This window comes from Balaenoptera acutorostrata, chromosome 15, assembly GCF_949987535.1.
Source record: "Balaenoptera acutorostrata chromosome 15, mBalAcu1.1, whole genome shotgun sequence".
In the NCBI taxonomy this organism is placed as follows: domain Eukaryota; kingdom Metazoa; phylum Chordata; class Mammalia; order Artiodactyla; family Balaenopteridae; genus Balaenoptera; species Balaenoptera acutorostrata.
In genome coordinates, this window is record NC_080078.1 from 86,577,360 (window position 1) to 86,600,817 (window position 23,458).

A 23,458-nucleotide genomic window follows, 5' to 3' on the forward strand; every position below is an offset into this window, starting at 1 on the left:
GCTCGGAGGGTCCAAAGCCGTTAGAATGACCTGAGCCTGCAACCTGGGTGTGCAGTGGACACACACAGGGAGATCTGGCAGTTTCGTCACGGTTTCCCTGAACACAAGTGTCTTGGAAATTGATGGAAATTGACACACCTGGTTTCATTCAGAACTTTACCGAGAATTGCTCATTTCGGGGAATGACTCCTCCGTGACGCCATCACTGGGGGGGTGTGAGTGACCAGTACAGAGCCCAGTCTCTCTGCGTCCGTAGCTGCTGCTGTTGTCATGGTGGTTGTTTTGTGTAGGTGCCTTCACCACATCACGTGACGTGCTCGCATTGAGCACTTATGTATTGAATATATGTTGTTTGATTAAAACTTGCCTTCCCTTCTTCCTCCTGTGTGTTACAGCCGGACATCACACTGACTTTTAAAAATTACGTATGTCGGTGGGTTGGGGTAAAGGGGGCGCGACAGAATACTTGTTATAAAGGGGGTGTAGGGTCTAATGGGGTTGGGGACCCTGAGTTAGGAGAAGGGTGCCTGTGCCGAGGGAGAAGTGAGCAGCTCGGTGTGGGAGTCACTGGGCGCAGGGTCTGGGGAGGGTCCCCGCAGACTCGCTGGCCTCGTGGGGCTTGGACTTGGTCCTGAGTGCGGTGGGACCCCGGGTTTGAGGTCATGGTGAGAGGTGGGGGTCATGTTTCAGAAAGGCCAGCCCGCGGCTATGGGAGGCATGGAGTGAGGGGGATGGACATATGAGGTGTCGGTGGTGGAACCCTGTGGACTGGAGGTTCCTGGGCGCTGGGAGTGGGGAGCCAGAGGAGTGGAGGCTGGCTCGGGGTCTGGCGTGAGCGCGTGGCCGCAGCAGGTGCCAACCTCAGAAGTAGGGACACCGGACCGTAAGCAAGTATGAGGAGGTGGGGTCGGACGCTAGGCCAGCTGGAGTGCCTGGGTCACGAGATGCCGTGATGGGGACCTGCGGCCAGCGCCTCGCCAGGCAAGCCCCCAACAGCCTGATAATTCATGCTCACAGGGTAACTGCAAGAACGGAGGGGACTAAGGTTTGGGGGGCGCCGCTGTTCCCCAGTGTGGACAGCTCCGGCTCTGGTCCCTCTGTGGCCTCGTCTCCATGTCACCTCCTGGAGAGGCTCCCCTCCCTGACCCTCTCTCCCCGGCCTGCCCACGTGTCCCTGGTGGTCCCCCCACCCTGACAGCGCCTCTGGGGAACCCCGTCGCAGGCGGGGACTCCGGTGTTCCTTGGTGACTCAAGGCTGGCAGTGGAACAGGATCGGTGTTCCCAGGAAGGAGCTCCCAAAATAGCCGCGTCCCCGTGGGCGGAGAGCTGGCTCTCCTGCAGCCGTGGCTTCTCTCCCCAGGAAGGCCTTCTGCCTTGGTTGGCGGGATTGCGTCTCGGTTCTCGCCCGACGCCGAGGTGACTTCAGGCGTTTCCTCGCGCCCCACGGGGAGGCAGTGGCGATTCGGGGCGCGTGCAGTGCCGGGGGACAGTCCTGGCCGCCGGGGGCATGGCCCGCAGCCCCTGGAGCCGTGCCTGGTGCGAGGTCCCGCGAGGGTGTGTGAGGGACGATTCCGACGCGGCCACTGGCTACGGGCGGGCCGGCTGCGTGTCAGGCACCTGGCTTGGGGCTTCTGGGCCATTTCACTTACCCCATAGCCACCCCCACGGGCGGCATCGTCATCAGCCCCCTGTGGGAGAGGAGGCGGGAGGCCAGAGGGTGTCACGGGCCCGTGCACGGAGGCTGCGTGGCGGCCCTGGGCCTGAGCTGGCTGATGGGAGACAGGTGTGCCTGGAAAGAGGTCTGACTGTGTGTTCCTCCTCCCCAAGGAAGAAACCAGCAGCTGGACGCTCCCGTGGGGCGCTCAGCCGGGGCCACTTGTCCACGGCAGGCCGCAGAGCTGGGGTTTGGACCTGCTGTCCTTGGGCCACCCTCCCGCCACATCAGGTGCTCCCGGGAACACGGGCCACTCGCCCCCAATGTGTCTAGGAGGCAGAAGGGGGTCCTCAGGATGAGGAGGGGGTTCCCAGGGCCCGGCCCCCTCAGGACCCTGGTCCCACAGGTGACCCCGATGGAGAGCCCGCAGGGGAGCGAGGCCACTGGAAGGGGAGCCGCGGGGACGATGGGGAGACAGCTGCTGTGCTCCAGCTGTGCTGCCAGGGGTGGGGAGTAGCCAGCTCTCGCAGGTATCTTCAAGGGAAGTTGGAAAACTGATTTTTTAGAGTGAAAACTCCCAGTCGATTAATACTTGCTTCATATGCACATTTTAAAAAATATTGGGTGAGCCGAAAGTGCAGCTGCTTGCTGAATTTGGACCGTGGTGCTCTGATGGGTCAGGCGGCCAGGCTGTCCCCTGCCCCGGGGGTCAGGGAGGTTGCCAGCAGGGCGGAGGTGGCAGCTCTGTTGGCTGAAGCTGGAGTAGACCTGGGCCCACCACACCCGGGGAGCAGTATAGATGCTGATCATCGTAATAATACCCGCACCTGCTCGTGTGCCGGCCTCCTCCTTGTCTTAGTATTCTTGACCCCCTCAGCACCCCTGGGTTCCCTGGGGCAGGTGAGGGCCAGGGGATTGGAGGCTCAGGTGGAGGGGGGGGCATTAGCCCCTGTCACCCCACCGGCAGAGGGGCAGAGCTGTGACTTGAATTGAGACTCTGCCTGTGTCCTGCCCCCGGTGCTGGTCTGGGGGATGGAAGTTTGCAGCCTGAGGGATGGGGGATGGTATAACCACATCACTTATTCTCCTGAAACCCACTCCGGGCATCCTGGTCACGCGGCTCTCAGTGCCCTCGTGGCTCCCCTCCCTCCACCCATTCTTCCCCGTTGCTCCCTGTTCGTGCATCACTTGCTCACTGACCGGCCCTCTGTCCTCAGGTTGTTTCCCATGTTCACAGCACAGGGTCAGGTGCAGAGTTCGGCCTTCACCGCAGACCTATTCAGAGGAGATGCCGGGGGGCTGGGGAGCCCCTGTGGGGGCCCTCACACCCACACTGCACGCAGACCCGCAGCTGCCATGCCCCCCACCCTGTCCTGTCCCAGGTGGCCTGTACGTTTACTTCCTACTCAAGTCCCCAGGGCCTGTCCGGTGCGCTCCTGGTCCCCCAGCACGCCCGCCTCTCCTGTGTGAACAGGCGTGGGGAGGGGAACGGCGCGGGGCGGGGCAGGTTCTCTCTCTCCTGGTTTCTTTTCCTGGTGTCGCTCCCACGCCCACGCAGCGCTGTAATTGGCTGCCACATTCCTGCGCTCTCAGCGGGAGAGTCAGAAATAGACTGTGGCTTCCCCGGTTCCAGGCGGCACCTGCTCATCACCCGCAGCGGCAGCTTCTGCACAAGGAGGGAGCGGCCGTGGGTGGAGCCGGGGAATCCCTCAGGGTGCTGACCTCTCCTACCTCACCCCTCCTGAGGCCCCGCCCCTCCTGAGGCCCCGCCCCTTCACCCCCAAAGCCCTGCCACCCTGGGGCTGTCTCCGCACGTCCTGGAGAGCCCCTTGCTGCTGAGGTGCCAAAGCAAGGATGCCGCGGCAGCATCCCTCCTGGGCCACACCAAGCACACGCCTCGGAGAGGGGGAGGAGCCAGCATCCATTCATTCGCTCCTTGTTCAGGCCACTTGTGTTTGCCTGTGCCAGACTCTGGGGTCTACATGGGGAATAAGACCTGGTCATGTTTGTTTCTCTGCGCCCCAGTGGTCTCATCTGTAAAGTGGGCATAATCGTGTTGCCTGCCCTTGATATTAGGGTTGTCGCCCCTCCTGCTTTGGGAAGTCCCAGCCCACGTGGAGAGTGGTGCTGAGTCTCAGGCGGCAAATGCGCGGAATATTGTGTTTAATATGTACTTAGTCCAACGTGTATTGATTTGGAATTTGCGGTGTTCTTAGTCTAGAGCCAGTACCTCCCCTTGTCTTGAACAGTTCGTGGGCCCTCAGCCACTCACGGGCCTGTGGCACCTGTGCTTCCTGTCTGATGGGGCCCCCCTGAGCAGCTCCATGTCTCCTGGGGGCAGGTTCTTCTCTGTCCTTCCTTGGAAAGCAGTCCAGAAGTGCTTCTGAAGGTACATCCAATCCTGGCACGCCCATGCCCCATCCTGCCCTGCCTGCTTCACACCCTTCAGTGCCTTCCGGGCTCTGGGAATAAATCCAGACCTCACCAAGGACTGCAGGTTGGGTGGGTCCTGCCCCGTGGATGCACACACACACCCACTCCGTCCAGGTGGCAGTGCAGGAGACCTTCTGACCTCAGGATCTTTGCACCTGCTGTGCTCTTCCCGCCCCTCCCGGCTTAGCGATCCCCATTTATCCTTCTGATCTCGCATCTCAAGTCAAGCATCACCTTCTCAGGCAGTGCCTCTGTCCAGGTGGGCCCACCTACTCTACTCATAGTACTGTCGGTTCTTCCTCCTAGCGCTGGTCACCACGCAGAAATGCCTGGTTGTTTGTGTGATAATGGGCTGAATGTCTGTGCCCCCGGAGCCTGTGCTCCTGAGGGCAGGGCTGGGTCTAACTTCTCACCACCACATCCCAGGGCCAGGCGTGTCTTATAGGCTCACTAAACATCTGACACGGAAGGTCAGGTTAACTCAAGGTAGAAGTTCTCAGTCTCATGAAGTGGGGTGTCGGGTACAGGTAGGGGCGAGTCTAGATGGGGGCTCTCGACCTGCAGCACCACCCTTCCCCCCGTGATTGGGGTCCCACAGGGAGGGGATCGGGCTGGCGGTGCTACCCAGGGCCCTGGGCCCTCTCGTCCAGCCGTGGGCTCCTGGACTCCCTCTGGGTAGAGGGGCAAGTTGGTGACAACCCAGTAGGCTGCACTTTGCTCACAGCTGTGTACCTGCAGGGCTGCGTCCACCCAGCGGACTACCCCTTCTGGAACATTCGGAGGTGCTCTGTGGGCCCGCTGTGGCCTCACCCTGGCAGCATCCAGGAGGTGCATAGCAGCCAGCTGGAGACCTGCCTTCCCCCCTCGGGCCAGTGGCGGAGGTGTTGGTGCTGAGATGTCCACACTTTCTGAGAACTCAGTCCATGATCAGCTGACACCCCACAGGCTGGGTTTTCTCCAGACAGTTCTTGAGAAACCATTGTCCTGAACAAGCATGGTAACAGGTGCATTTGTGCATTTTCTCATTCAATTCTCTCACCTCTGTGAAGTTCTGTTATTAGTCCTCATTTTGGAAGAGAACAGGGCTCCAGGAAGAAAAAGCCTCTGTCGGGGCAAAGTGAGTGGAGGTTTGGGGGTACTTTTCAGGTTTGAGGAGATGCGTGGCCTCATCCTCAGCTGTCCCTGTGGGCATCCTGGCTGGTCAGCTGGCAGCCACTAAGCACCAGGTCTGCACCCCTTGTGGATTCTCCACAACTCTGCCAAAAGTTTCCTCTTCCAGGAAGTCCGCCTTGATCGCTCCTCCCTGCCCTCCCCAAGCCCAGCATGTGAGCAGTTAGGAGACACCATCTAGAAATGTGATCTTCCCACGGCTGGCTTCTTCTCTTCCTGCGATCTCCGTGGAAATGGATCTCCCCTGAGTTCCCCTACCCCATTACTCATCCATCACATCCTCCCCGCCCCGCATTTTGTCTTCTCCATGGCATTGACCACTCCCTGGGATGGTCTTGTTTGTTTGTTTACTGTTGTCTGCCGCCTTCTTTAGACTGTGAGCTTTACAAGGGCAGGGACCACTGTGTCCTGGGGCTTGGAGCAGCGCCTGGCACAGAGCCAGTGCTTGCCAGTCACTTAGTGAGTGAGCGAATGAATGGCGTTTGGGGGATTTTGACCAGGCTGAGGGAGCCCCACCCAAAGAGCTTGGTTTTGTGCCCGGTGCTTGGGAGGGATTGGGAGGCCCTGGCCCTGGCCCCTGGGTGCCAGCCAGGAGTTGTGGGGGGCAGGTTCAAGTCTCAGCAGACATCCAGACAAGATGTTAGGCAACCACCCAGCAGCCAGCAGACACACAAGCCCCCAGAGGAACCCATCAGCAGACTGAGCCCCCGGGCCACCCCGGGCTGTGTGCTGCGACAGGGCTTATAAACAGGAGGCAAGTGTTTATGGAAGCAACATCCCCTTTGGGGCAGAGTATTGTGGTCCCACGTTGTGGGCATTCAGATGCTCAGCCTGTTGTCTCTGTGCAGTGGCTACAGGATCCGGAAGTGGGAAGCTTTCTGGCTCTGCCCCAAGGACAGCATTATTGGAGTTACAAAAATAATTGGAGCTTGGCATTAATTTTGGCTAATTATGCCTCCCTCTCCTGACAAGCCTTTTATTTATGTATGTATTTTTTTTCCTTTTGGCTGTGTCCTCCAACTCCCTCAATGAGAGGCCATTTGAAAGGAAATGATCATTTGTCTTCCCATCTCTCACACCGGGCGGGTAGGGCTGGTGGCGGGAGGGGAGCTGTGGGCGTGGCCGGCTCCGCGCGCTCAGCCCAGGAGATTCCCAGCCTGGATTGGATGCGCTTCCTCTCTACGCGCCTCGGCTCCGTGCCCGTAGAGGCAGGAGCTCCCTCCATCACCACCCTGGTGGCGGGTGAGGCTGGACCGCGGTAGGAGCAGGACCAGGGCGAGTGCCAGTGTCCGGGTCGCCGGGAGCTGGGGACACAGAAGCTGGAGACGCGGCTGCCCGCCCCTCCCTCCGCCAGCGGGCAGGGGACCATCTCCCAGGTGGATCTCCGCGCAGCTCGGACGCGCCGCCTGGGGAGCCGTCCAGCCCGCCGGGCTGGCAGCAGATCTGGACATGAAGAGCTGCCCGTCCGGAGGGGGATTGCGGACTGCCCCAGCCGCCCGGTGACAGAGGACCGCCTCCCTCCCGCGCGGGGGTCTAACTCGATTTGCCCGCAAGAGGCAGCCGCCGGAGAAGGTCCCCCTCTCCTCCTCCCGCTTTTGGGGAGGCGATCTTCAGGGGGTGCGCCACCCGCCTGGGACCCTCGCAGACCCTGGGTGCAATCCGCCGGCAGCCACCATGGTGCAAAATGTAATTCTAGTGTTTTTCCGCAGACGGCTGAGCCAAAGACCCGCCGTGGAAGAACTGGAGAGAAGAAACATCTTGAAACGTGAGTAGCGGGTGATGCCCTGAGGCCCCCCCCCCCCTCACGTGTGCTGAGGCCGCTTTGGGAACCCGGCTCTGCGGCTTGAGCCCTCCTGGGTTCCCGTTAGGTCTGAGCTGCTGAGGGACTCTGAAAGCAAGCCCCCGGGAAAGTTGAACCACCCAGGCACATCCTGTTTAAAATTAAAAAGGAAAAAAGCTCTCCTAGCACCGTTAAAGATGTCCCTACTCCAGGGTTATCTCATTGGTCAGCCCTGCAGATGGAAGGGAAACGAATCCATATCCTTTTGCAGGCTGGGTCTCAAGCAGGTGCCCCTGGCAGTTTGGGACTGGGGCTCCTGATGGCCACGGACGTCACAGGCAGGTGTAGACAATGTATAAATCCTACCAGGGAAGGACTCGCCCCTTGGTGGTTACAGCTGGGGGCATAAAGCAGCTCAAAGGAACGGAGAAGCCTTGGAAAACGTTGCCTGTGGCTTAGAACCCCGCGATTCCAGGACCCTCCCTCCCGGCGTCACACCCCTTGGGTTTCCCCCGTTAGGTGTGCGGTTGTAACATGTGCTGCAGACCGGTGTCCAGGGCTAACCTCCACGATGTAGTGAACACTGTTCCATCTCATTAAAGCCATTGATGATTTGGGTGGTAAAACCCTTTCAAAAGTGTTTCTCAGATACTCCTTATGTATCTGGTCAACAGACTTTCGTCTGCGAGACATTTTCTACAAAAAGTATCTTCTAAGGGCCTGGATTTTTAACATATTTTCATTTTCTCCCCTCTTTACGGATGAACTCTGCAGACATTCTCTGAGTTTGGTTTTTCATTCCGTGAACGTCTTTTTACAAAGTTAAGGTGGTCCCGAGGCTGACCTTCTGTCACAAAGTAGACAGCAGAACCTCTGGTCCGGATGCCGCGTCCTATCTGATTCCTTCCCCCTTTCTTTGCCTCAGCACCTTTATTAACTGCCTGGAAGACTCCCTCCTTTATAGACTGTTGGAAATATTTAAACCCTAAGCTTAAGAATTCTTTGTTTTAGGGACTTCCCTGGCGGTCCAGTGGTTAGGACTCCGCACTTCCACTGCAGGGGGCTCGGGTTCGATCCCTGGTTGGGGAGCTAAGATCCTGTAAGCCGCGTGGCACAGCCAAACAAAAAGAATTCTGTGTTTTATTTTTTAAACTTAAGATATGGAAACTACTATATTACGAGAACTAGGCCACCTCTGAGGATTTCAAGAAAAGCTTTTCGTTGATAACATGCTTGATCAAGTGGGCTGCTAGAAATGTCAAGCTCTCTGTTACCAAATATTTGAATTTTTAAAAATTAAATCACTTACTTATAAAGCTCATAAGTCACAGGTGCCCCTGAAGTAGTAATCCAAGAGTTGAACGGGGCAAGTTCAAGGCCCGGGCAGTGCCGTCCTCAGACTGGTCTGTTGCCCAGAGTGGGCGGAGGCTTTTCTCCCGGAAACCGTTTCTCCCGTCAGTGGTGACCTCCTCTCTGGTCTTGCGGGCGGCCAGGCCCTCCCACCGGCAAGTGCTTCTAACTGTGTCAGTCTCTGCACGTAGACGTGGAAGCCTGAATATCAGCTGGCGCCTGGTGAGCAGAGATGGCAGGTGGACCCCGGGAGCTGACGGCGCTCACCTTCAGGGCACAGCAGGGGCGGGAAAACAGGCTTCACCCCCGTGGCCCTGGTGGTCCCTCCCCCACCATCCAGCAGGCAGATCCATCCCTAGCCGGAAGCTTCTCGAATGCCCTGGGCAGCGGTCCTTGAGAATTTCCCTGCTGGCTTGAGGTGGCTGTTTGGCTTGGTTCCGTGGAGGTGAGAATCGACTGACTGTAGCTGGTCCAGCCTGGAACATCACCCTCGCCGGCCCTCGACACCGGCTCACACTTACTGCATTTTCGGCTTCTAATCAACGGGCAGAGAGTATCATCACATTGTATTTGCTCCCCTTCAAGCGGGGAGCTCATGACTAACTGTGATCGTGTCAGAGGAACGCTCAGAACTGGGCCTGTGCATCTGTGGATACAACAGCGTAAGACACAGTGGCCCCTGTATATGCTATGATATTAAAAGTGATCATTCCGCGTTGGGCCCACTCTGCTAGGCATTGTACGCAGTGCTTGCTTACGTTCCCCCGTTGAATTGTTACAACACAGCTGTGAGGTTCGCACGGCTGTCCCCCTTTCCCTAGCGAGGAAGCTTAGACCCCAGGAGGTACTATGACTTTTTAACTTGAGTCTTGGCAAAGGGATGGAGCTGAAGTTCACACCCAGGTGGCCTGGCTCGTCGTCCACGCTCTAACCACCGCCTTAGGAGCAGCGGTGCATCTCTGACTGTTTACAGAAGACACATGTGTGACTGTCCAAGGTACCGGCACTATTCCCAGTAAATCTGGGTATGGAAACTCCGATCATGGCTCCCTTGTTTTGTATAAGGCACCGGGCTTTCTGGGTCTGAGAATAAGAGATCCACAAACCCATCGCTGAGTGGAGCTCAGAGAATCTGTGGCTTAGGCTCTGAGGAAGGACGTCTTGGAGTTGGTGCCCTACCGAGCGCCTGGCCCTGAGAGGAACCCCGCTGGGCACCCAAAGATCAGCTCTCCGAAGCCCCCGCTGTGCTCATATGAACTTGTAATGAAGCTGATTTGTTGTTCACGAGTTAAAAAACAGAAAGATCTGATCTTGCTTCAGTGTTTTCACATGGAGGCTGTACTTGGGATTTTTTCATGGCCTATTTTTAAGAAATCTGAAGAATTCGTTTCATATCATCATTTAAATCCCTCATGGTTGGCCTTCTATGTGGTACTTTCACAGTTTTTTCTCACTGTATCATCAGCTTTCTGATTAGCGCTTATAACTGTGGTTTCTTCTGGTTTTTCACTTAGATTAAGAACCAGGAAACATGACAGGGTTTGGTTTCCTTTTCTAAAACACCCAAATGCGAGATGAATCCTTTTTAAAGAAAACTACTGAAAAGTACAATGGCTAGTATGTTAAACGCCCATACACCAAATCCCCAAAATGCACAAATGTTTGAAATGTTTTAGATAAAGGCAGGTAATATGAGCTTATGTTAACTGCAAGTCGCAGGATTTCCCTTTCTCAGACCTGGCGGTGTTTCTAGGAGAGCTGACGGATGAGATCCCTTTCCTAGGAGAGGAATTCTGGGCCGTCTCCAGGGATCTGAGGCTTTATTTAGCAACAGAGAGAGCCAGAAATAGGACATCCATTATCTGGTATCCCAGGGCAGAGCATACGTTCTACACTACATCTCAGCATTCTGTTCCATTTTTAGCTCCCAAGTGTAGGTGTGAGCACGGCTCGCATGTTAATAGGCCCACTCCGCAGGCAAAGCCAATTCTGGTGAAAGACTAAGGGTCCTTTAAGCGGCAGGTCATGCATCTTGCTTCTGCAGTGGAGAGTCAGCTGGGTTCCTGGATATGTTTGGATTTGAAATACATCCTGAAAATATGAATTCCAAGCAGGCACATGCTGCCCAGAATCTGAAGAGAATGTTCCTTACCTTATGCTGGTTGACTGAAAGTATGTATACCTATTAAATGGAAAAGGGGGAAAAAAAGAGCAGTGACAGTTCTATTAATATGCAATCATTCATATATATATATGTATGAATATGTTATATATGTAACTTATCCTACTAAAACTATTTTTGTTTGCCATCTATGTTCCTAAATGTAAATACACAGAGAGAGGTATGATATTTGATTAGGAGAGAGAGCTTCTTTCTGTTTCTCCCGCAAATAAATGCCCAGCGTCAATCTGTGCGGTTATTTCTGACACAGAGAAGGGCCCAGGAGAACCAGGCTGTGACGACGACAAAGCTTCCTTTCTACAAGTGTTTCTGTTGACAGTGAGACCATAATCTCCTGAGCAGCAATTGGCAAAGCAGAGAAAAAACAAACTGTGATGTGGAGAAAAGTGTCACCTGCCAGGTGTCCTTTGTGTTACATCTTTAGCTTCCAGAAATGTGCAGATCTTGAGGACACTTCCCTGCTAAAAAGAAGAAAGTCTCAACCTGCTTCTTTCTTTTCTTTTCCTTTTTTTTTTTTGTTTCCATCTTTCACAGAAAGGAATGACCAGACAGAGCAGGAGGAAAGAAGAGAAATCAAGCAGAGATTGACAAGAAAGGTACTGTCACTTAAGCACCTGTGTCCTGAATATTAAGGGGGGAAAGGTGGGCTAGAGGAAAGCTGCTTCTGTAGCAGCTGGGATGGGTGATACAGGGCCTCGCTCTGTGGTAATGAGTGATGGTTTCTGGGGTAACAGTGAATTCACTCAACAGATGCTCGAAAAGCAGTGCCTTTTGCCACGTCCCGCGGTGTGACCGACATGCCTGTGGACGATGTCCTTACCTAGCACCAGAGAGCGTGGTGTGGCCGTGCAGCCCAGATGACGTTTCCATTTGTTTCCAGGAAATCAGATGTTGAGTGGGCATGCTCTTCATTTATTCGAGCTCTGTACACAGTGCTTAAGCAAAGTGTGCCTGGATATCAGTGTGTCGGTTACCTTTCAGACTCTTTGGTTACCTTGCACTTGTCTAGAAGCTCCTGATTGCAGAAAACTTTATTAGCCTCAAGGGTTTGTATCTGGGACTCAAGTAGTTAAGTCAAAACGTACTATGGCCAATATAGGTAGCAAGTCTATAAACTTTGATCTCCTTTTAAAGCCCTGAGCATCTCTAAATTCAAGTGATCTGGTGTTATCCTTTCTCTACTGTGTTCTATAATAATAATAATAATAATGGAATCTTGTCTTGCTTGAAGTTAATAGAATATCCTTCCTGAGCTTGAGTTATGAGCACTAGTAGTAGTATTTAGCATTTCAACTTTATCAGAAGCTTTTTTGGTAAAGTCCTGCCTAATGATAGTTGAAAAGAAGCAGCTGCTGGTGTGAAATTTCTCCTAAGTTAATTCATCAGCCTTTCCTTGAGCTGTGCTGTGAACAGGGCACCGCTGGCCTCCTGGGGGTGTGAGTGTTCCTGATGAGATATGTTAAGGGGAGGTGGCTGTCATTTAAGAGTGTATAATGTAAGCCCTTCCCATGAGAGATTTTTTTTGCATTAGGGTTCTATTTCACAATTTCGGACTTTTATATTTATTTGTAGAAGGGTACTGTTTGTTCAGAGTACTTTAGGAAAGCTAGTTTGGCATGATGAGACCTAACTATGGTTATCTTTTATTTTAGCTTAATCAGAGACCCACGGTTGATGAACTGAGAGACAGAAAAATTCTGATACGGTTCAGTGACTATGTGGAGGTGGCGAAAGCACAGGACTACGACAGACGGGCAGACAAACCCTGGACAAGACTGTCGGCAGCAGATAAGGTACAGAACAGACCTGTCTGCGCGGGTCGGGGGTGCGTGTATGTAAGGAGGGCAAACCATGTCATGCCAGGGAGTTTATTCTTAGACAGTGGACGCCATCAGCTGTTGCAGTTAAGGCTGAGCTTGACCAGATGTTGCTTTCACAAAGACAACCCAGATTTAGGGTCTTGTTTTCAGCCAGGGGATGGTTTTGCCCTTAGGGACATTTGGCCATGTCTGGGGACATTGTAGGTGGTCCCCAGTGGGGCGGTGCTACTGGCGTCTGTTGAGTGGAGCCCGGGGACGCGGCTAACCACCCGGAAGTGCGCAGGACAGCCCGCACAGGGACTGATCCAGCCCCAGGTGTCAAGAATGTGAAGTTGATAAGCTCTGATCTGGGGCACAAGTCAGAATAGGCAGGGCTGGCAAAAAAAGAGCTGGATGGCATAGTTTGAAACCCAGCGAGCCTCAGTGGGGACGAGGAAGGGAGGAGAGGCGAGAGGCCCTCAGGAGACCCTCCCCGGTGTAGGGGGAGGCAGCTCTGGGCTCTGTCCTGGGCCGGTCCAGTTTGAGGTGTCTCTGGGGACCTCCTGGTCAGAGAGGCGGGGAGAGCAAGGAGGTGGTGGGGCAGAGGCTAAGGGGTGAAGCAGAGGGAATTAACACCCACCGAGCCCTCATGCTGCCCTGTACTGAGCCCAGCCTGCCAGGTATTATTTCATTTAATCCTCCAAAAGATCCCTAAGAGAGAGGTGTTGTAATTATCCCTGTAGAGGTGCCATTGAACAGGTGACCAGGAGAGGCTGGGACAGGTAAGGCTTGTCTGGGGTCAGGTGCTATCGACTGGCAGAACTTAAACCCAGGAGCGTCTGTCTACACAGTCTCTCCTCCCTTCCCGCCTCTAGTGATTTTCAGAACTCTTAAAGCCTTTCGGAAGAGGAACGTAATACATTCAGCCAGTGAGTTTGCTGGCTTTGCTAATTGTTCCTCGTTCTTCATATGCTGAGTGTGAGTCCGTCAGGTTCTAAATGAATGCACGTGAGCATTGCGCATCCACTTGGAGAAATGCAGACAGGCTGTAGTTGGACTGACACTCTCGGTTACCCGTGGTGGATGTGCTCAGAGGAGCCCAGCCGTGAAGGGAGAATTCAGGCATCTTTGGCAGCAGAGCTGGGAGTAGTACGTCCCTACATACTTGACGCAAAGCCTTTCCTTGCCCGGGAGGCTGTGTCTGATGTTTTTGTCTGCCCTGGTCCTGGAGGGTTTATCTGAGAGAAGCACACAATGAAAGTGGGTGTTGGGAAGCTGGAGGAGGGCCAGATGAGAGGCCCTGAAAAGACTGAGATGCACATCTCACCCACATGTAACGGCAGGGTTATTTCTCAAATGACACAAAACAAAAATGTATTCTGAAGTTAGAGTAACTTGTTTCTAGATTATCTAATTGCTGAATTCCAAGTAAGTTCACCAAAAGCTGAACTTCACTCATTATTTCGATGTTCCTACTTTATAAGTGCCCTAAGCATGTGCTTGATCCATCTATTATGTACCGTGGTGGAGTGGGAAAGGGGGGAGGGGTGATATCGTCCTACTCCAGCACAGCAAATAAATTCACTAAACACTTCCAGAATACCAGCTATGCACTAGCTTGGTAGGACTATAAAAATGAGTATGTAAAGGTCTAAATGCTGAACAAAAGGTTTTTTTAATCTATCACAAAATAACAAAAGCTAGCAAGTATTAGGAATGGCTGTCAATCCGTAACCACAATACTAATTTCCTACGTTAACTTTTTAATGTCCTGAAAAATAACGTGCAGTTTTTAAATTCCAGGCAGCAATTCGTAAAGAACTGAATGAATACAAAAGTAATGAAATGGAGGTACATGCATCAAGCAAGCATCTGACAAGGTCAGATTTCTCTTTGTATGAATTTCATGATACTTATAACATGGTATTTATTTAAAAAGAAAAAAATGTCAGAAAGTACTGTGTGTTCAGGTAAAAAAAATTCAGTATTTCTGCAGAGAACTGTCTTGAACAGACAGAATGCAACTCAATTGAAAGTGCTGTTCGCTCCCGTGGTTTCTTACAGGGCTTGGTGAAAGGTGGTATGCAGGAGAACAGTATTACACAGGTCGTTGTTTTATTTAAGTAGTTAATGTATATTTAAGGAAATTAGTCTCAAAGCACTGAATGTACTTTGCCTATATGTTTAATTCCCCTTCTCTAATATTCAGAACTCCCTCGTTTATAGAACTCCCTGATTTCTTTATACAAATATTTATGTATTTGTTTCCTCAGCACATACTTGAGTATCACTATATGCCACTCTTGGTGCTGAGAATGCAACTATAAATAAGGTAAAGGAGGGTCCCGTCTTCATGGAGCTTATATTCCAGTGGGGATATATTGACCGATTCTTCCATAATCAGGACTTTTCACACAAGCGGAATATACTCTCTGTCCACGTGACCATAAACAAAAGTGGCACAGGGTGTCTTGCTGATGCTGAAGTGCTCGTTGGCTGCACGTCCTTCCAGCGTTTCCCCTTCTTGTCCGTGGCCGTGACAAGTCATGATGAAGTTCTCACATACCTTTAATCCGAAAGAGGCTGCCTGTGATGCCAGGAGCCGTCAACTGCACCAGCTGCTTTGTCATTTCTCCCTTGGTCTAGAGATGCTCAGGCCCCAAATACAAAGAGAAAGGAAATCCTGAATGGAGATACTGCCTTAAACTAAAACAATGGATTCCTTTCCTTTTCTGTTCCTCCCAAAGTGGTCACTGCAACTGTTATTTAAAAGATTACTCTCTGAGCCACTGTGGCTGCAGAAGAGAAACCAGGCACACAGAATTTCCTCCTACGCGATAGTTTTACTTTGTATATATCAAGGGAGGAAAAGGAGGTTGGAAGAGCAGGAAAAAAATGAAGCAAGTAAATAGTTTGTTTAAAAATGTTTGTTCCCCCCCATGACTGGCATACTTTTGGGCAGGAATAAATCACCTTACTTTTGAGTGTTCAAAACACTAAAAAATGTTTAGGAAATAAACATTCTCCGTAAAACATTTGGAGTTATTTTTAACATTCAATTCTGTGTTAAAGAAAAAAATATATAATTACTACATATTCTGTGTATGGTAATTTCAAAATATTTAATACATTTTCTCATTATACATTATTAAAAGAGATGTTTACTAAAGATATGTATTTTTTTCTCATAAGTCCTTGATAGCTTTCTTACAGGACAGAATTTTAAGAGTGAGCCCAAAACTTAGACAACAGGAAATACGATTTTTTTTTTTTTTTTTTTTTTTTTTTTATGGGCGGCACTGTGCTGCATGTGGGATCTTAGTTCCCTGACCTGGGATCGAACCCGCAACCCCTGCATGGGAAGCGCAGAGTCTTAACCACTGGACCGCTAGGGAAGTCCCTGAAATACGATTTTTATACCACCACATTTTAGAATTTAATGTCAACTTTTAAAAGTGAGAACAATATTTTTAGTCACATGAGATTTTCTTAAGTGCATTAAACATTGCCACAAACACATTATCAACTCTACAAGAACAAAACTATAACTCTACTACTATAATATCCAATAATTTGTTGTATTAATCAATTCATTACTTCTACTGATTTAGCAAAGCTCTGCTCTTTCTGTGTACTTCAAGGGCTTACCTAGCATTTTTCAAACTAAGTTTTAGGTAGGCTTTAAGAATTCAGCATCTGCTTCCTCTTGGGTTATGGCTGGGGCCCGAGCGGTGGGCGCTGTCTGCGGCTCTACACTACTTTAATCCAGGCAGGTCCATCCTCATGTTTTACCCGTTGGACCTGCGCAAAGCTTTTATAGCAACAGAATTATTTGTGGAAGGTTTTGGCAATTTTAACTTAGAAATGTGTAACCTTAAGTTATTTGAACTTAGAAATGTGTAACCTTATTTGTCTTTTTGTAATTTCTAGATTCCACAGGCCATAGAGATTTTCTTCTGAGAAGAATTGTGTTTAATTTTTTGATACCAACACTGAACATTCATCAGGGAACTTTCCTGAAGTTCAGCTCACGACCCCCTGCTGTGTTTGTGCGAGGAGCAGGACCACACACACAGGTGAAATCTTGGCCGCACTCACCTGTAAGAGGACCAGCAGAGGACACTCTTCACTCTCTGGTGTCTGAGGAGTGTGAACTGCTGGGGTCAGTAAAGACCCCAAGTAACTCGACCAGAAGAAAACTGTTGTTTGCCTTCCCGCCTTGTTTTGCAGTTCTGCGGTGTGACCAGGGACGGCCACGTGCGTGTGCAGGGTCACCGCGCCGAGGCTCCGACCGAGGGACGTGTACGCAGTGTCTTCAGTACCGTGTGGAAAAGACGTTTTTATTCTGATCACAATTAATTTGAGAACTCTTTAAGTTCGTGTTATACAAAATGACTTACTGTATTATTCTTTTTTTATATAATGTCTAACAAAAAATGCAGCTGCAACATTTTGATTCCTGTTAATTTTGTTCTTTAATTAAATGACTACTCATTGCAGGAAATTAACCTGGGTGTTACAGTTTCTTGGGGTTGGGGTGAGAGATTTTTTAGAACAGGCTGTGAAACGAGTCCAATTTTATTACTTTTGAGCCATCAGAAGCCAAACACATAAAGGAGAATTCAAACTTTTCGTGCGTTTTGTTTTGTAAATTCTGTTAGTATACGTGGTTTGTGCCTTAGAAAATCAAATTATCCTTTTCAAGTTAATTTAAGTTTATTGTATCATTCAGTAGTGAACCTAGAGATAAGTAATAACTTGTTGAAAAATTCTACCAGAAGGAAAATTATGCCCTCTTTAAGAGTATTTTTAATTTCATATTTGCAAACATTATTAAAAACTCTGTTGTAAGAGACAAAGGTTTAGATGGAGTGGAGATCATAAAGAGGAAACTTACCCTGGCACAAATGTGAAAGGTAATCTTGGCACAAAGGGGGGGAAAGTAAGTTAAATAAAAATGAATGTTCCCTGAAATACATTTTTACTTGGCTTTCAAGTAAGCATCCTCGTGAAAATGAGCCCTCCCTCCTGGTCCATCGAGGCAGGGAGCACAGTGCTTGAATAAGGGCTTTGGGATCTTGCTGATCCTGTGCCCAAATCCCAGCTCTGTGCCATTCAGCAAGGTATTTATTTCCTCTGCAGGAAGCTCTCCCACCCCCTCCCCTCCCCGCCCCACCCCACCCCAGACTCTCTCTCTTTCTCTCTCTCTCACACAACACTACTGTAATCTCTAAATGAGATAAAGGAGGGAAAGTGGCTGAAGTGCCAGCACAGTGCCCAGCACGTTCTGTCCACCGAGGGTGTGGTTGCCAGGTAGCCCTGGAGCTGCCGAACCTCACCTGTGACTTCTCACCGCACAAGCTACCTCATTGCTCTCCTCGACTTTTCCTGTTCTGCTGCTTTAAGGCTGCAGTAGGTCAGGCGCCCATGGAAACTGCTCAACCCTTGTGGTAGCACTTTGTCCTAAGGGACTTGTGATCAATCCTAGATGCTAGCAAACATACTGTTAGTTTGTGGAATTGGGGTCTTTTATAAGAAATCACTGTATGGTAGAAAAATTCCAGCTCTACCTCTTACTTGCTGTGTAACCTTCTATGAATCGCTTGACTTCTCTGAGCCTCAATTTCTGTGTCTATGAAATGATATCTAAATCCTTTCTAACTAGAAGCGAATCCCTTAATTTTATAAGCATTTATGTGTATGTATATATATTGTATATTTAATATATATATGTGTGTACTCTTTTATGCATAAGCTGTTACTTGTGGCCAGTCAACCCCCAAAATACCTATTTTCTATTTTAAGTACCTATTAGCTCCCTATTTTATATTTTATTCAATTTAAAATATTAATTGGAGCCAAACTGTGTAAAAATAAGATTTCAATCTCCATCACGTAGAAATATCCATATAACTGCTTACTGTGAAGCAAAGAAAGAAAAAAGGTTCCCTTATTCTAGAAATCATTCTGGCCCCCAAAGCAAAAAGGATCCGTGCTTAGAAAGTAACTAAACTGCAGCTATAGTTAGAGATAGTCTGATAGATGGGACACATGTTCAGGTTTTTTTGCCCAAGTAAAGATCCATAACTAATAGATAAATAAAACTAAAAATTTACGATAAAGTACAAGATATCCAAAGGAGGGTTTTTTGGTTTGGTCCAGACTCAAGGGTTCTAAGATATCATAAAACCAGAAGACATTTTCATTGTAATCAAAATATTTGCAATGGTGTCTAACTTCTATCACTGTATTTTTATTAATCATAAACTATTTCCCTAAATTGTATTTCCGTATTTCATGTTCTTAGCAGGTATTACAGAGGTTGAGATAACCTAAAACTGTGAATCAAGTACGTGTATTTACTCTGCACCTACTAAGTGTATGGAATCCTGCACTAAATAAGTATATGACATGGCATCTCAAATCTCTCTCATCCTAGTTAGTTGGAGGAACAAAATTAAAAAGCAGTTAATAAATCACATGGTACTGGTGATATACATGCATATGTATATGAATTTACATATGTTGTATAAATTTGAAGAGAAAGTTTATATTCTTAGGAGCCTGAAGACTTAGAAAAAAACAATTCTGCTTTCTTATTCAATAACAGTCAGATATAGTATCTGAATTATAAGAATTCTTCATGACTGCTATTAGTAGTAGTCATTAATGAGGTTTTTGTGCATTGACTTTATAAATCATTTTTATTTTAACAAAATAAAATGATTGACTATTAAAGTAAAAAAAATTAAGTCATTAAAGAAATTGCTTTTAAGGAGTTTAAAAGACTTTAAAAACTTAACGGGTAATTTTGTGACAGGAAATTGAATCACGTTTCGAAGCATCAAGTTTTAAGCCAATATGATAGGGAGAACGGTACATTGTATGACTTTGTAAAAAAAGTACATTTTAAAAATTTTAAAGGGGCTTTGAAATTATTATGTAATTTTTGAACAATTGAAATGGATTTAAAAAAAACACCTAACATCAAGAGGTCCACCTTGTGGAAATATATGGTAATTACAAGTCTAAATTTATTCTATTATACGTTGGAAGTTTGAAAGTCAGTTTTTAGCTACATATCCACAGTTCTTCAATAGCAAAGTCCAGAAATGCAAAATTCTAATTATACTGTTAAAATTACTAGTCCCACATTATTCCAATACCCATTTACCCGGTTTTTTTTCCAGAATTTTTTTTCAGAGTTTTTCACATGAAAGGAACATCTCAGAAGATGCCCATAAACAGCTGAACATACTGAAAGTCAGACTGACTTCAGGTCCTTCCTGTCAGGAAGGACCTAACAGTTTGCTCCAATTTTTACATTGCTCAGACTTCTATTTTAGGTGTTTATTCATAGCACTTATGATTCTTCCATGCTTACATTTTAATTCAATATGTTAATGAACCTAGACATAAGTATGAACTCACGTATGATAACTGTGACTGAGTTAACTGTTATTAGGTGGTGCTGATGGAATGGCTGAAGAAATATCTCTAGCAACTTGGAGAGCTTCACCCTAGGTCCTGAGGTCAGAGACAGCAGAATTCGTCACCCTAGACTGCCAGTTTAAGGAGGAATTAAATGCTAGACGAAAACCACAGTCTACTGCCCACTCAAGGATCTGCTGGGCATCTATGGTATCAGGATTGGGTGGCATTTAAGTCTCTGTAGTGATGTCTGTAGAGTTTAGTATTTAAGTTTCTGCCTGGCTATACTAATGCTGCAAAATTTTTTCTCTCTTCCGTGACCTTTCCCATGTGTTCTTCTGGAACAGTTACCGTTGTACAGCTCCATTTAATTGAAGTGTCGTAAACCTGCACCAACATCGTGTTAAATTGTGATCCAGGTAAGACGTATAAGTCATTAGCAACAATGCTTATTTATTTTTTAGTATGTTTGAAATAGGAAGATCAAGAAATGTTAGCTATATTAGTTAATTGACATAATCATTAACATCTACTAATGCAAAATTGATTTAAATCACTATAGTAAGATAAATTGAGGAATAAATTTTGTAGTAAAGAACAGAGAGATCTGATCTTCAAAATGTTTCTTCTAAACTAGGGGTCTTGCAGACTACAGCCCACAGACCAAATCTGCCTTTTTTTTTTTTAATGGTCTGCAAGCTAAGAATTGTTACATTTTTGAATGGTTACATTTGACATGTTTAAACAAGTACCTACATGATATCCTCAAATTTACCTTTTTGTCCTAAAACATTTACTGTATAGCCCTTTAAGAAAATTTGCCTACTCCTGCTCTAAAAACTCTTTTTAAAGTTTAAGTAAATATATAATAGAAAATGTTGAATTACACAGAACAGTTAATTTTGTTTCTAAATAAGCTTGAAATTTTAATGTCAAATCTGTTACAAATTTCAAACTCATAAGGTCACACTGACAGTAGTTATTTGACATGCATAGAATGCACATCAAGTTAGGTAAAAATAACAAAGGCCCTATTGATAGTAAAGGCAAATGTCTCATTAGTGTGACAATGAAACACTGCTCCAACTTCCATTTATTTAAAATTATTGCTATCACAGCATAAACCAAAATTATATTATCTACAGTTCAAGATAGTACAACATATAGATCTCATTCAACACATTTGTATTCCTGAAAAAAATATTGAGTTATTTCCCTCTAGATGTTGTTTTAGAATATTTCCATTGGCTCTTTTGACCTAATATGTTTTTAAAAAACAGAAACTAACCATTACAAATATGACATCTTCTTTGGTAATGCAGCCTGTGTACCTCTGATTTGCCTACACAATTCTTCAAAGGTGGCAATAAAATAGAAATCCATATGATTCTACATGACTGCTTTAAAAACACATAGATACCATTTTTAAGTACCAGGAGAGGGTTCATTTCTTACCTCTGTATATAGAGCTGAGCACAGTACATGTCACATGATAGATGATGCTCATATGGCTGGTTGACTAATACATTATCAATTTTAATAGAAATACCAACATTATACGGGATTTGAGGATCTGAAGAGTCTTAGGAGGCACATTGGCCCTCTCTGTACTTAGCAAATTCCTCCCTAGAAACACTACATCTGTTCACTCACTTATTCACACTGTGCAAGCCTACTTTTCCAGGCACTCTTTTTAGGTTCTGGAAATAGTGATGAACAAGGCAGACAAGGTTCCTGTCCCCACAGAATTTTTGAAGTATACTGTACAAGAAGAAAGGAGTAGGAAATAAGAGTGAAGAAAGAGGCAGAGGCTAGCTCATGTACAGCCTTTTAGGCCATGATATAAAGGTTGGGTTTTACGGGCACAGAAAACCTCTGGAGAGGTTCTTTGTTGTTGTTTTTTAATTCAGGTGAAAAGGAGATAACATGAAGCTAACAGTGTTAAAGAATACAGTTCAATGGCATTTAATACATTCACAAAGTCATACAGCCACCACTTCTATCTAGTTCCAGAACATTTTCATCACACCCGAAGAAGATCCCATACCCTTTAGGTAGCTACTTCTCGTTCTCCCCTTACCAAACACTAATCTGCTTTCTGATTCTATGGATTTATAATTCCTGGATATTACATGTAAATTGAATCATATGTGACCTTTTGTGTCTATTTTCTTTCACTTAGCCTAATGCTTTTGAGATTCATTCACACTGTAACATTAATCAATACTTCCTTCCTCTTACGGCTGAAAAATATTCCATTGCATAGATATACTACATGTTTGTTTATTTGATGGCCATTTGGGCTGTTTCCACCTTTTAGCTATTGTGAATAGTGCTATTGTGGACATTCTTGTACAGAAGTATTTGTTAAATATCTGTTTTCAATCCTTTTGGGTATATAAGTAAGAGTGGAATTGCTGAGTCATATGATAATTCCTTGTCTAATTTTTTTTTAATTGTACAATTTTTCTTTTTTAAAAAAAATTAATTTATTTTATTTTTGGCTGCATTGGCTTCTTCATTGCTGTGCACGGGCTTTCTCTAGTTGCGGCGAGCAGGGGCTACTCTTTTTTGCGATATGCGGGCTTCTCATTGCGATAGCTTCTCTTGTCGCAGAGCACGGGCTCTAGGCACGCGGGCTTCAGTAGTTGTGGTGCCCGGGCTCAGTAGTCGCAGCTCGCAGGCTCTAGAGCGCAGGCTCAGTAGTTGTGGCGCATGGGCTTAGTTGCTCCATGGCATCTGGGATCTTCCCAGACCAGGGATCGAACCCGTGTCCCCTGAATTGGCAGGCGGATTCTTAACCGCTGCACCACCAGGGAAGCCCCCTTGCTTAACTTTTTGAGGAACCACCAAATTGTTTTCGAGTGGCTGCATTATTCTGTATTCCCCCAGAAATGCACAAGGGTTCCAATTCCTGTACATCCTTGCCAACACTTACTTTCTGTTTTTTGATTCTAACCATCCTAGCGGGTATAAAGTTGGGATCTCATTATGGTTTTGATTTCCATTTTCCTAATGACTAATGATGCTCAGTATATGTTCATGTGTTTGTTGGACATTGGTATGTCTTCTCTGGAGAACTGTTTATCCACAGTCCTTTGCCCATATATTTTAATCAGATTGTCATTTTGTTGTTGAGCTGTATTTTTTGTATATTTTGGATACTAGACCCTAATGAGATATATGATTTGCAAATATTTTCTCCCATTCTGTAGGTTGTTCTTTTTTCCTTTTATGAAAGTATTCTTTGATGCACAAAAGTCCTTTTTTAAAAAAATATTTTGATGAAGTCCAAATTACATTTTTTTTCTGTTGCTGGTGTTTTTGGTGTCATATCTAAGAATCCATTGCCAAATCCAAGGTCATAAAGATTTACTATGTTTTTTTCCTAAGGGTTTTATAGTTTTAGCTCTTACTTTTAGATTTTTGATCCATTTAACGTTAATTTTTATATATGATATAAGGTGAGGGAGTCCAATTTTATTGTTTGGCATGTGGCTATCCAGTTGTCCCATAACCATTGGTTGAAGAGACTATTATTTCTCCACCAAATGGTCTTGGCACCCTTGATGAAACTCAACTGACCATAGATGAATAGGTTTATTGCTAGACTCTTAATTCTATTTCATTGCTCTGTTATGTCTATCCTTCTGTAGGTA

At 47.2% G+C, this 23,458-nt stretch overlaps 1 protein-coding gene across 6 annotated transcripts in view; it reads left to right on the forward strand.

Annotated features, from left to right (window-relative positions):
• PHACTR3 (phosphatase and actin regulator 3) overlaps positions 1 to 17,393 on the forward strand; it is a 224,385-nt gene extending 206,992 nt beyond the window's left edge. For 3 of the 6 annotated variants that reach the window (XM_057529290.1, XM_007185229.3, XM_007185231.3), the window contains 5 exons: positions 6,967 to 7,022; positions 11,104 to 11,165; positions 12,222 to 12,362; positions 14,172 to 14,248; positions 16,299 to 17,392. In XM_057529290.1, the coding sequence (XP_057385273.1) occupies positions 6,967 to 7,022; positions 11,104 to 11,165; positions 12,222 to 12,362; positions 14,172 to 14,248; positions 16,299 to 16,314 (352 nt within the window). In that variant the 3' untranslated portion in view covers positions 16,315 to 17,392. Of the gene's footprint in view, positions 1 to 6,966; positions 7,023 to 11,103; positions 11,166 to 12,221; positions 12,363 to 14,171; positions 14,249 to 16,298 lie in introns of all 6 variants that reach the window. The other 3 variants (XM_057529287.1, XM_057529288.1, XM_007185230.3) reach the window with 2 other exon arrangements.
• The last annotated feature ends 6,065 nt before the right edge of the window (positions 17,394 to 23,458 follow it).